We start from the raw sequence: 14,114 nt of genomic DNA, 5'->3' as shown, positions 1-14,114 counted from the left end.
GGTGACAGTCTCTTCCTGGCATCAAGACTCATGTGGTAAGAGGTGATGAGATGTTGGCCATCTAATAAATGATGTACTTCCACTTTATAACCTCTTTAATATAACTCCCTGAAGTTCTACCCACACCCTTCTCTGTTTCAGTGTGTACACTCTCCAGTGGACAGGTCATTTATAACTATGTTTTCAAATACCACGATGACTTCCAAATCATTATTTATACTTGGATCTAATAGATCCATAATACTCCGTACATCTCAACTGGATGATGCTTTTTTTCACAAATTTGCCAATATATTTAAGTTTTCCATCTCAATTTTTGATGACTCTCTACCCCATCAGCAAGTGAATCCTTTCTCTTCACTGAGCACTCCTTTCACATCTAATGTGTCACAAAGTCTTAGCGTCCCACAATTTTGAATTCTTTGCATCTATGTCTTTATCATTCTCATTACTCACAATGTTATTTCATACATGGACTAGGCACTTCACCTACATAGGAATTACCTCTGGAGCACTTTTATAATACGAATTATTAGACCTTCTTTTTGAATTTCTGAAATATTTTCTAAGTAAAACCTCACAACCTGTATTGTGCATAAAAAAGCTCCCCCCTCCACATTTCTGAGTGTAACATGGTTTGAGAAACCCTCAACTATAGTAATAGCTCTCTTCTTAGTATTCCTGACTTGTTTCCCTTCCCTGTAGCATATTTTGTAGAGTAAAAAATATTTAATGTCAAAAATTTCTTATGATGCTACTTCTCCTCTTAAAACTTTTTAGTACATGGCTACTGCCTGAGAGATGAAGTTCAAAATCCTTCACATGCCATTAAATACATGTTTTAATACAGGCTTCTTAACCATCTATTCCCTTGGCCCTGTGCCCATATCTAAGACACAAAATTTCCCTCCCATACTCAACAGTGTCCCTATAAATTTACCACTTGCTCAGAAAGCCTCTTCTTTTGTCTAAATCTTTTGATTCTGTGAACCAAAATAATTGCATTTTTTCTTTTCTTTAATTCCCCCAAATACTTAATATCTATTATAGTAGTAATATAAACTTAAGAAGTTATTCTGATAAGCATATGGTTATATTCAACTCTCATCCCCCAATATTCATTTTGTATGTTATTAGTGAATGTTCTTTTAAGTTTACTTTATTTCATTTCAGGAGACACCAAGCAAGGACATGGAAAAGGAAAATGCAACACTGCTGACAGAGTTTGTTCTCACAGGACTTCCATATCAACCAGAGTGGAAAATCCCCCTGTTCCTGGTGTTCTTGGTGATGTATCTCATCACCATCATGGGAAACCTTGGTCTGATTTTACTCATCTGGAATGACCCTCACCTCCACATCCCCATGTACTTATTCCTTGGGAGCTTAGCCTTTGTGGATGCTTGTTTATCATCCACGGTGACCCCGAAGATGCTGGTCAACTTCTTTGCCAAAAGCAAAATGATGTCTCTCTCTGAATGCAAGAATCAATTTTTTTCTTTTGCAATTGGTGTAACCACAGAATGTTTTCTCTTAGCAACTATGGCATATGATCGCTATTTAGCCATATGCATACCTTTACTTTATCCAGTAATTATGACCAATAGACTATGCATCTTGCTTTTAGTCTTGTCATTTATAGGTGGCTTTCTTCATGCCTTAATTCATGAAGTTTTTATGTTGAGATTAACCTTCTGTAATTCCAACATAATACATCATTTTTACTGTGACATTATACCATTGTTTAAGATTTCCTGTACTGACCCTTCTATTAATTTTCTGATGGTTTTTATTTTGTCAGGTTCAATACAAGCATTCACCATTATGATTGTTCTTGTCTCTTATACATTTGTCCTCTTTACGGTCTTAAAAAGGAAGTCCATCAAAGGCATAAGAAAAGCCTTCTCCACCTGTGGAGCCCATCTCTTATCTGTTTCTTTGTACTATGGCCCTCTTCTCTTCATGTATGATCTCCCTGGATCTCAACAAGCAGATGATCAAGATATGATGGACTCTTTATTTTACACAATCATAATCCCTTTGTTAAACCCAATTATCTATAGCCTGAGAAATAAAAAAGTCTTAGATTCACTTAGAAATATGTTAAATAAAAATTTTGAGATCTGATACTAATAACTGTTCTGTTTCATTAAGATAGTCATAAAATTGTGCATGTGGCAATAGCTATGTTTTTGTTAGTGCTAAGTTTTTGCAATTGTAACTGCACTAGTATTTTAATGCCTTAAAGTTATAATTCCTTATAAACTCCTTAAAATACGTATATATGTTACTCAAAACCATACAGAGATTTTAATCATGTTCACATCATATTAGAATAATTAAAGCTGAAAACAAAAAAAAAATTTTACAATCTTATATGTTTCAACATGAATTTATAAATACATTGAGCACTAAAATAGTGGAGTACTTCTAAAAAGAATTTGACTATGTCTTAGTAAAAGTGAGTGGTAAAAGTGAGTGGTACAACTCGTATTTCCATCCCTTGATTTCTGGACCCATGAATCCTGGCTATGGGAGAAACAGCGCCATATATTGGATGCTGATTCAGAGCATATACAGCATTCGGTAGAAACTTGCAACAGCACTTCGAGATATTGCCATCTGTCTCTGGCACTGTTACTGAGTCTTCAAAAGGCCATTCCACCACTCCACCAAATTAGCTGCTTCTGTATAGTGAAGAATATAGTGAGATCAGTAAATTCAATGAGCACAGGCCAAGCCATACTTATTTTGCTGTGAAATGACTTTCTTCATCAGAACCAGTTCTGTGTTGAATACCAAGACTGGATAAAAAATTCAGTAAGTCAATGGTTAATAATTGTGGCAGAACCATTGTATGCAGCAGAGGCAAATCTGTATCAAGAGTAAATGTCTACGCCAGTAAGAGCAAAACACTGCTCTTTCCCTAATGGAAACTATCCAGTGCAATCAACCTGCCCCCAGGTAGCAAGCTGATCATTCCTGGGAATGGCACAAGTGGCAGAGTATCGTGCACAGCAGTCTCTACCTACTATAGAGCCTTTCCTGTTCTGTATCCATTTCAGAACTAGCAGCATTTTGTGTCACTGGGAAAATAGAATAGAGTAACACAACCAAATGAAGAATATGTTGCTTCTGAAATCCAGAGAGGCCCATTAGATTGTGTGGTGGTAGGAGGAACCTGATACAACTCACACTTCACCTCATAAAGGATATTGACATGCCCCACACCACTGGACCCTGAGAAATTTCACTGAGGTAGTAGGCCCCTGATTTTTGTCCATTTCAGTTCTCACTTTCACAAAAAATATCTTAACAATAAGTCTAGTGTAATTACTATTCTTGCTCACTAGGTCCAATCAGCATAATGTCACAAGTGTAATGGACCAGTGTGATATATTATTGAAGGTAAAGGCAATCATGAAGAAATATTTGTAGAATCTATACCTGAGAAAAGACTTGTATCCAGGTTATATGAAGGACTCTCGAGACTCAGTAATAAAATAAATAAACCAATTAACAAATAAGTGGAAGTATTAAAGAGACACTAAAAATGAAGATAAGTACATTGCAAGCAAGGATGGGAAAAGATGTTCAACAAAGGGAAATGCAAATTAAAACCAAAATGAGATATCATGACTATTTTTCAAGACTGAAATTGAAAATTCTATCCATCTGGATGCAGCACTACAGACCTTTTGTGCTCAAAGATAGGCAACAAAATGGTTTAAAGATAATTACACAAAATTTAAAATGGCAGAAAATTTGTCAAGTTTTGGTCATGTGAAAAGCTACCTCTGCACATCATGCAGCTTAGTCTATACTTCTGCAAGTTTTCACAGTGACTCCTCTTTAATTTATTTAGCTTTCCCCCCACTTCTTTGTACTTTATTAGCAAAATTTTAAAGAAGCAAGGAAATTGATTAATGAGTCTGCTATAAAATATGCCCTTTCCTTTCCCACTGTCCTGTCAGCCATGACTCAAGTTTATGATTTAGGTTTAACTTTTTTTTTTAAAGAATCCTTTTACTATGGAGGTAGTTATGTATCATTATTTATTTATTTATTAAATCCGAAAGTCACAAATGAGTAAATTAAGTCTTATTTTTCTAAATGAATGTTCATTGACTACTTTGTTAATGACCAAAAGGCAAATCTGAACATGTGACCAGCATGCTCACGATTCCTCAAGTGTTTTCTTTAATGGAGATGAAGAACAAAGTTCCTGACCCAGCCTTCAAGATCCCATGTCATCCACCCATGCTGCCTCCCTGTCCCCAACTGGGTTCTCTCTTTGATTACCAGAGACATTTACCTTCTTTTGTTTGTTTGTTTCTCCAGTGATCTAGGCTCTTGATTTTTCATGATGAACGATGAAAGCCCTGTGGATGGCAAGTGTCTTTCAATGATGAAAGCCCTGTGGATAGCAAATGTCCACAGGCATCACCTTGTTAGAGAGGAAGACACCCAAGCCCCACCCCAGAACTTCTGAAACAGAATCTGCATTTTGACCATATCTCCCGGAAATTTATAGGCACTGAAGTTTGGGAAGCACTTATCTAGGCCACCTCTCATTGTGGTCCTTGTCTTTGTTTTTCCTTTTTTTCTCCCTCTGATCTTTGCTAGTAGGTTTCCCAGCAGATTTCAGCTCAAATTTGGGAGCTAGGTATATGTCTGAAATTTGAGCTGTAGTTTGCATGAGGAGGACCCCTTTATGTGGGGTCTGCAAATGAAGGGAATTTAGAAATTTAGCCTCATTAAAATCATGTTTTGATGAGTTCAGACAAGACCTTACTAATCAAAGCCCTCAGAGCAAGAAATATTATGTGCAATTGAAGTTTGCATATAAACACGTCAGACATGTCATCTGTGGTAGAAAATAGTGGCATAAAGTGCAGTTTCATTTGTTGAACTAGAACTGTTTTCAATCACATGATGTTTATGTTTTCAAAGTCTATAATGCCCTGTGGGACAACCTGGACTTCTTATACACATTCAACTCTACAGTGCCCCGTAGTACATCTTAACTTGTCCTGAAGGGAATCCCTGGGAACTATTAGGGGAATTTTCATTCTCCATTCCTTCATTTTCTGGCAGAAGAGCATGATAGTACAACTGGCTGATGTTCCCATTCAATGCAAATTTATATAAACAACACTTCCCTCATCTTGGGAAATGAAGCCTCCAAAATGAATCAGGATGCAAAGAATCATTATGTATGTTATCGTTATTCCTGTGCTATTGCATTTTTCTACTTTATGACCCCTACCACTTCTAAAGGATCTCCACAATTTCTTAGAAGATATGGGTAAGAAAGAAAGGATTTCTGGAATAACAATTATTCTTTATGTAGAATAAAAATGTTGTTTAATTTTTAATAATTTTAAATTGGGTTTACAAGATGCCAAAATAGCCAAGTGTAAAACTGAAAGCAATTAGTGAATTATCTGTATATTTTATTTTCATGAACTAAAATCCGGGCTAGCAAAATAGAAGATGTAAGAGTGAATTGATTCCTTTAATGATATTTTGTTACTTGCTATCCTGACTATAATGAATTTGTCTTAGTGAACTAGAACTTTAAACAATTTAAAACTGGGTTTAAAGATTTAGGTCATAATTATTCTTATACTAAAAACAATCTGATAATGTTTATAAAAAGATCTATTTTGTTTAATTAATCACAACTCTGATTAAAACTTTTAGGTAAGTTACTTAAATATTAACTCCTCTATTCTATCATTCACTTCTTACAACTATTTTGTTTATTTTATATATATATATATAAGCAAATATGCCTCCACTACTCTGATACTGTTTCTATTATTTTTGACATAATAAGTACCCACCCATATAAGTTGAATTAGAGGATTTTTCAATTACTTATTGATTTAAGATTGCATTATTTTATTCCAAATAAAAATACATTTAACAACTGGAATTATTGGCATTGCTTATTTATATGCTGTATGAGGTTCAAGGCTTTGGCTCTATTTATTCTGCTCAAAAAAATGGGGGAGAAAAAATTGCTCTCAAGTAAAACCAGCAGGATTTCTAGAGAAAGTCACTTCTAATTGCTATAATAACAAAGATAAAGCAACTTTTAGACACAAAAAGAACTTTCACATGGTTCTCTTATATTAATAAACAACTTCATGTTTCTAAGTAAAATTTAAAGTTACATCTCTTATACACAAATTCCATAAGAAAATAAATTTTGAAATTTGAATATAAGAAAAAGATCCAGAATTGACAATTTTAAATTAACTACAGGGTTAGAACAAATAATTATTTCCAAGCCTCTGAGCCTTTCTCTTTATTTCTTCTTCAGCTTTTCGCTGATACTTCTTCACTCCCACTTTGGTCTTTCCTATTCTCATCCAGAAATGTCTCTGTTATTCTCTGCCTATTTAATTTCCTTCCTCTTGTTTTTATTTTACTGAACTAAATTTCCCTTTCCATTTCTCTCTTCCTTTTCTCCTCTGGATGCCTTCCTCTCCTCTCCTTTTCTCTCCTCTCTTTTGGAAACTTGTTTAAAAATGTTCTACAGGGAAAATTTTTACATTTGTCCACTGGCAATAGAAAAATGCCAACTGTTCTCCACATTTCATGGAATATTCTGTATAATTCTCCTGACTTGTTTCCCATTCACTGTGTTTTGTTTTGTTTTGTTTTTACCTTAATTTCTACTAAAAATCTCTTGATTTTCACACTTGGTGATCTCCATTCATTCCTTGCCCTATTAGTGCATTTATTTTGGCAGTTGGCACAGCTCTTTATCTTGTCCTCTGAGTGTCTTTCCTCTCTTCATGTCTACAATACTCAGCTTTCCAGTCTCCCTCTTGCTTCTCTGATCACTCTCCTCGGTATCCTTTTCTGGTCTCTTCCTTATCTCTCTTTTTAGAGCTAGAGCTCTAGATTGCAATGGTAAATAAGTTTATTGAGTGGAAATATGTCTAAAACATAAGTGCTAGGAAAGTTGGAGGAATCATCTGGGAAAATGGGCAGGAACAGAAGGAAGCAAGGCAGACTGTCAACAGTTGGAATCATGTCCCAACACTTGCTGGATGAGGGTTGCAGTTACTACTGCTGAACTTGGATGCCACTTCTCTCATTGTCAATGCCATTGCTGTGGATGCAGGATGCAGTAACTGGAGTCTTGACATTGCTGCCTTGGCTACCTTTTCAACCCAAATTTTCTTTTATTCCTGTACCTTTGTCTCCCTCTTTCCAAATTACAAGTTGATGATGGGTTGGTTTGACTGGCCAAACCTAGGTCAAGTACTTTCACTCTAGGTGCAAGAGGGATGGGAAAGTGAGTTTCTAGCTCTTTTGGCTTCTAGAGTAAATGGTACCCCTTACTCATCACCAACACACATGTGGAAGATAAGGGGATCAGATGTTGAATAATAATTCTAATAAAAGAGGTATATCCATTTTATAACCTCTTTAATTTCTTCAAATTTCTTCTTTGCCTTTCTTCTCTTTGTGTACTCTCTAACAGATAGTTCATTCATAACTATGCTTTCAACTACCCTGTAAATATCCCAAGTCTTTATTCTATTTAAGTTCTAGTAGACTCACACTACTAAGTACATGTCACCCGGATATGCTCCTTCCACAAATTTTATAATGCACCTGAGTTCTCAATCTATTTTTGATGTCTGCTCAGTAATGCCATAACTCTAATCTCCTTCATAGATCAGCCCCTACATATCCAAAATGTCAAGTCTTAGTGAGTATACATTTTGAATTCTTTTGACTCTATGACTCTGTCTCTTTGTCTTTCTCATCACTCATAAAGTCACACCACACATTGACTAGGCACTTGACATACATTTGAATCACTTGGGGGGAATTTTTATATGCAAATTATTAGAACTTATTGTTGAACTACTATGTCTGTTTCTATAGTAATACCTCACAATCTATATTTTGCACAAAACCATCCCCAGATTATTCTGATATGTAATCTGGTTGGGGATAATTTGGATAATAGTAACAGCTTCCTTGTTAGTATCCCTGACTCCAGATTCCCCTCCCTGCAACCTATTTTGTACAGTAAAATATTAATTTAAAAAATCTAATGGTGCCTCTTACCATTTTAAAACATTTTGGTGTGTGCCTATTGCCTGAAGAACAGAGTTCAAAATCCTTCACACAGCTTACAATTCATGTTTTAAATCAAGTTCATCAAACATCTTTTGCTTTAATCCTGTATCACTTTTCAAGATGCAAATTTGTCTTTTGCACTCATAGTGTCCCCACCAATATACCACATGCTTAACATGCCTCTCCTTTTATTTTAATCTGTTAACTCTTGCAAAAATATTTTAATTAAAATAATTTCATTTATTTTAACTTATTTCATTTCCCAAAGTAGTTTCTTTTTTTTTTTTTTTTTTTTGTAATGAAAACAAAATTTATTTGTTACAGTTTCTTTTTTTTTTTTTTTTTTTTTTTAAATTTTATTTTGTCGATATACATTGTAGCTGATTAATGCTCCCCATCACCAAAACCTCCCTCCCTTCTCCCTCCCCCCCTCCCCCCAACAATGTCCTTTCTGTTTGTTTGTTGTATCAACTTCAAATAATTGTGGTTGTTATATCTTCTTCCTCCCCGCCCCCCGGTTTGTGTGTGTATGTGTGTATGTGTGTGTGTGAATTTATATATTAATTTTTAGCTCCCTCCAATAAGTGAGAACATGTGGTATTTCTCTTTCTGTGCCTGACTTGTTTCACTTAATATAATTCTCTCAAGGTCCATCCATGTTGTTGCAAATGGCAGTATTTCATTCGTTTTTATAGCTGAGTAGTATTCCATTGTGTAGATGTACCACATTTTCCGTATCCACTCATCTGATGATGGGCATTTGGGCTGGTTCCAACTCTTGGCTATTGTAAAGAGTGCTGCGATGAACATTGGGGAACAGGTATACCTTCGACTTGATGATTTCCATTCCTCTGGGTATATTCCCAACAGTGGGATGGCTGGGTCGTATGGTAGATCTATTTGCAATTGTTTAAGGAACCTCCATACCATTTTCCATAGAGGCTGCACCATTTTGCAGTCCCACCAACAATGTATGAGAGTTCCTTTTTCTCCGCAGCCTCGCCAGCATTTATCGTTCATAGTCTTTTGGATTTTAGCCATCCTAACTGGGGTTAGATGGTATCTCAATGTGGTTTTGATTTGCATTTCCCGGATGCTGAGTGATGTAGAGCATTTTTTCATATGTCTGTTGGCCATTTGGATATCTTCCTTAGAGAAATGCCTACTTAGCTCTTTTGCCCATTTTTTAATTGGGTTGCTTGTTTTCTTCTTGTAAAGTTGTTTGAGTTCCTTATATATTCTGGATATTAATCCTTTGTCGGATGTATATTTTGCAAATATTTTCTCCCACTCTGTTGGTTGTCTTTTAACTCTTTTAATTGTTTCTTTTGCTGTGCAGAAGCTTTTTAGTTTGATATAATCCCATTTGTTTATTTTTCCTTTGGTTGCCCGTGCTTTTGGGGTCGTATTCATGAAGTCTGTGCCCAGTCCTATTTCCTGAAGTGTTTCTCCTATGTTTTCTTTAAGAAGTTTTATTGTCTCAGGGTGTATATTTAAATCCTTAATCCATTTTGAGTTGATTTTAGTATATGGTGAGAGGTATGGATCTAGTTTCATTCTCCTGCATATCGATATCCAGTTATCCCAGCACCACTTGCTGAAGAGGCAGTCCCTTCCCCAGTGAATAGGCTTGGTGCCTTTGTCAAAGATCAGATGGCAGTAAGTGTGTGGGTTGATTTCTGGATTCTCTATTCTATTCCATTGGTCAGTGTGTCTGTTTTTATGCCAGTACCATACTGTTTTGGTTATTATAGCTTTGTAGTATAGCTTAAAGTCAGGTAGTGTTATGCCTCCAGCTTTATTTTTTTTGCTGAGCATTGCTTTGGCTATTCGTGGTCTTTTATTGTTCCATATAAATGTCTGAATAGTTTTTTCCATTTCTGAGAAAAATGTCTTTGGAATTTTGATGGGGATTGCATTGAATTTGTATATCACTTTGGGTAGTATGGACATTTTCACTATGTTGATTCTTCCAATCCAAGAGCATGGAATATCTTTCCATCTTCTTGTATCCTCTCTAATTTCTCTCAGCAGTGGTTTGTAGTTCTCATTATAGAGATTTTTCACCTCCTTGGTTAACTCAATTCCTAAGTATTTTATTTTTTTGGTGGCTATTGTAAATGGGCAGGCTTTCTTGATTTCTCCTTCTGCATGTTCACTAGTGGAGAAAATAAATGCTACTGATTTTTGTGTGTTGATTTTGTATCCTGCTACTGTGCTGAAATCATTTATCAATTCCAACAGTTTTTTTGTAGAGGTTTTAGGCTGTTCGATATATAGGATCATGTCATCTGCAAACAGGGACAGTTTGACTTCATCTTTTCCAATCTGGATGCCCTTTATTTCCTTCTCTTCTCTGATTGCTCTGGCTAGTACTTCCAACACTATGTTGAATAGGAGTGGTGAGAGTGGGCATCCTTGTCTAGTGCCTGTTCTTAAAGGAAAAGCTTTCAGCTTTTCCCCATTCAGGATGATATTGGCAGTGGGTTTGTCATATATGGCTTTAATTATGTTGAGATACTTTCCCTCTATACCTAACTTATAGAGGGTCTTTGTCATGAATGAGTGCTGAACTTTATCAAATGCTTTTTCAGCATCTATAGAGATGATCATATGGTCCTTGTGTTTGAGTTTATTAATATGGTGTATCACATTTATTGATTTGCGTATGTTGAACCAACCTTGCATCCCTGGGATGAATCCCACTTGATCGTGATGAATAATTTTTCGTATGTGTTGCTGTATTCTGTTTGCTAGTATTTTAGTGAGGATTTTTGCATCTATATTCATCAAGGATATCGGCCTGTAGTTTTCTTTTTTGGTTATATCTTTACCTGGTTTTGGTATCCGGATGATGTTTGCTTCATAGAATGAGTTTGGGAGATTTGCGTCCGTTTCAATCTTTTGGAATAGTTTGTAAAGAATCGGTGTCAATTCCTCTTTGAATGTTTGGTAAAATTCTGCTGTGAATCCATCTGGTCCTGGGCTTTTCTTTGTTGGGAGCCTTCTGATAACAGCTTCAATCTCCTTTATTGTTATTGGTCTGTTCAGATTTTCTACGTCTTCACGGTTCAGTTTTGGGAGCTTGTGTGTGTCCAGAAATTTATCCATTTCCTCCAGATTTTCAAATTTGTTGGCGTATAGTTGTTTATAGTAGTCTCGAATGATTCCTTGTATTTCAGATGAATCAGTTGTAATATCGCCTTTTTCATTTCTAATTTTTGTTATTTGAGTCTTCTCTCTTCTTTTTTTTGTTAGCCATGCTAATGGTTTGTCCATTTTATTTATCTTTTCAAAAAACCAACTTTTTGATTCGTTGATCTTTTGAATTGTTTTTTGGTTTTCAATTTCATTCAGTTCTGCTCTGATCTTAATGATTTCTTTCCGTCTGCTAACTTTAGGATTGGATTGTTCTTGTTTTTCTAGTTCTTTAAGGTGAAGTGTTAGGTTGTTCACTTGCCATCTTTCCATTCTTCTGAAGTGAGCATTTAATGCAATAAATTTTCCCCTCAATACTGCTTTTGCAGTATCCCACAGGTTTTGGTATGATGTATCATTGTTTTCATTAGTTTCAATAAACTTTTTGATTTCCTGCTTGATTTCTTCTTGGACCCATATGTCATTAAGTAGAATGCTGTTTAATTTCCATGTGTTTGTATAGTTTCCAGAGTTTTGTTTGTTATTAATTTCTAGTTTTAATCCATTGTGGTCTGAGAAGATACATGGGATAATTCCAATTTTTTTGAATTTACTGAGACTTGATTTGTGACCTAATATGTGATCTATCCTGGAGAATGATCCATGTGCTGATGAGAAGAATGAATATTCTGAGGTTGTTGGGTGGAATGTTCTGTAGATATCTGCCAATTCCAATTGGTCTAGAGTCTTGTTTAGATCTTGTGTTTCTCTACTGATTCTTTGCCTAGATGATCTGTCTAATATTGACAGTGGAGTGTTCAGGTCCCCTGCTATTATGGTATTAGTGTCTATTTCCTTCTTTAGGTCTAATAGAGTTTGTTTTATAAATCTGGCTGCTCCAACATTGGGTGCGTACATATTTATGATTGTTATGTCTTCTTGATGGATCAGTCCTTTTATCATTAAGTAGTGTCCCTCATTGTCTCTTTTTATGGTTTTTAGTTTAAAGTCTATTTTGTCAGATACAAGAATAGCCACTCCAGCTCGTTTTTCTTTTCTGTTTGCATGGTAAATCTTTTTCCATCCTTTCACTCTTAGTCTGTGTGAATCTTTATGGGTGAGGTGGGTCTCTTGTAGGCAGCATATAGTTGGGTCCTGCTTTTTGATCCAGTCAGCCAGTCTGTGTCTTTTAATTGGGGAATTTAAGCCTTTAACATTAAGAGTTGTTATTGAAAGGTGTTGATTTATTCCTAGCATTTTATTGGTTGTTTGGTTGTCTTAGGTGTCTTTTGTTCCTTGCTTTCTGATTTACTGTTTGGTTTCTTTGTTTGTTGGTTCCTTAGGTTGTAGATAGTGTTTTTGTTAGCTTGTTTTCTCTTCATGAATGCCATTTTTATTGTACTAGCGGGTTTAGATTTTTCTAAGGTTTTTATGGCAGTGGTAGTTATTTTTCAGGAACCAAACCCAGTACTCCCTTGAGGATTTCTTGTAAGGGTGGTCTTGTGGTAGTGAACTCCCGCAGTTTTTGTTTGTCTGAGAAATATACTATTTGCCCCTCATTTCGGAAGGATAGCCTTGCAGGGTAGAGTATTCTTGGCTGGCAAGCTTTGTCTTTTAGTATTTTGAAAATATCATCCCATTCCTTTCTAGCTTTTAGGGTTTGTGATGAAAAGTCTGATGTTAACCTGATTGGGGCTCCCTTATAGGTGATTTGACGCTTCTCTCTTGCAGCTTTTAAGATTCTCTCTTTGTCTCTGAGTTTTGCCAATTTGACTATGACATGTCTTGGAGAAGGCCTTTTTGGGTTGAATATATTTGGAGATCGTTGAGCTTCCTGGATCTGAAGATCTGTGATTTTTCCTATACCTGGGAAGTTTTCTGCCACTATTTTTTTGAATATGTTTTCAATGGAATCTCCATTTTCCTCCCCTTCTGGAATACCCATGACTCGGATATTTGAGCGCTTGAGGTTGTCTGATATCTCTCTCAGATTTTCTTCCATGTCCTTGATTCTTTTTTCTTTCTTTTTGTCTGCTTGTGTTATTTCAAACAGCCCATCTTCAAGTTCAGAGGTTCTCTCTTCAACTTCGACAAGCCTGCTGGTTAAACTCTCCGTTGTGTTTTTTATTTCGCTGAATAACTTCTTAAGTTCAGCAAGTTCTGCTACATTTTTTTTCAGGACATTGATTTCCTTGTATATTTCCTCTTTCAGATCCTGTATACTTTTCCTCATTTCATCATGATGTCTAGCTGAGTTTTCTTGTATCTCATTCAGTTTCGTTAGAATTATCACTCGAAATTCCTTGTCAGTTATTTCAAGGGCTTCTTGTTCTATAGGATCTAGAGTATGAGATTTATTAACTTTTGGTGGTGTACTTTCTTGATTTTTTGTATTTCTGGTGTCTTTTTTTTGGTGTTTATTCATTGTGGCAGGGGGTTTCACAGTCCACCGGTTTAAGACTAATGACTAACTAGGATGTTGCTGTGGTTGCCAATTTGATATGGCTCCCGCCGTGACTGCTCAGTTGGCCTCTAGTGTCTTGTGTGTGTGGTTGCCTCGGGTCTTGGGCTTCTCCGGGGATCCACCTTTCTGGTCAGCTTGTACTCTGCTGGGCTGGTGGATCACGTACCACAGGGTGTGTGATCTCTGTTGAGCTTTCACTTTCTGTACAGGACTTCTCCCCGTTCTGTGTGCTCTGGCCCAGGCTGTTAGATCGTGCAGTGGCGTCCCCACCGGGTGTGTGGTTTCTGTCGAGACTCCGCCTCCCTGGCCACACGTCTCCCCCCTCTGTGCACACTGTGCTGGGCTGGGGCGTGTCTTCTGCACCCCTCGTCTATCAGCTGGGCTTTCAAGACCCTGCTCA

General features: G+C 36.4%; 1 protein-coding gene across 1 annotated transcript; it reads left to right on the top strand.

Annotated features, from left to right (window-relative positions):
- The first annotated feature begins 1,140 nt into the window (after positions 1–1,140).
- Positions 1,141–2,127, top strand: LOC134387089 (olfactory receptor 5H2-like). Its single transcript, XM_063109354.1, has one exon. The coding sequence runs from the start codon at positions 1,192–1,194 to the stop codon at positions 2,125–2,127; it is 936 nt and encodes a 311-aa protein (XP_062965424.1). The 5' UTR covers positions 1,141–1,191.
- Positions 2,128–14,114: the final 11,987 nt, after the last annotated feature.

The sequence above is a fragment of the Cynocephalus volans genome, chromosome 1 (genome assembly GCF_027409185.1).
Source record: "Cynocephalus volans isolate mCynVol1 chromosome 1, mCynVol1.pri, whole genome shotgun sequence".
Classification (NCBI taxonomy): Eukaryota; Metazoa; Chordata; class Mammalia; order Dermoptera; family Cynocephalidae; genus Cynocephalus; species Cynocephalus volans.
This window is presented reverse-complemented; position numbering and strand designations above follow the sequence as displayed.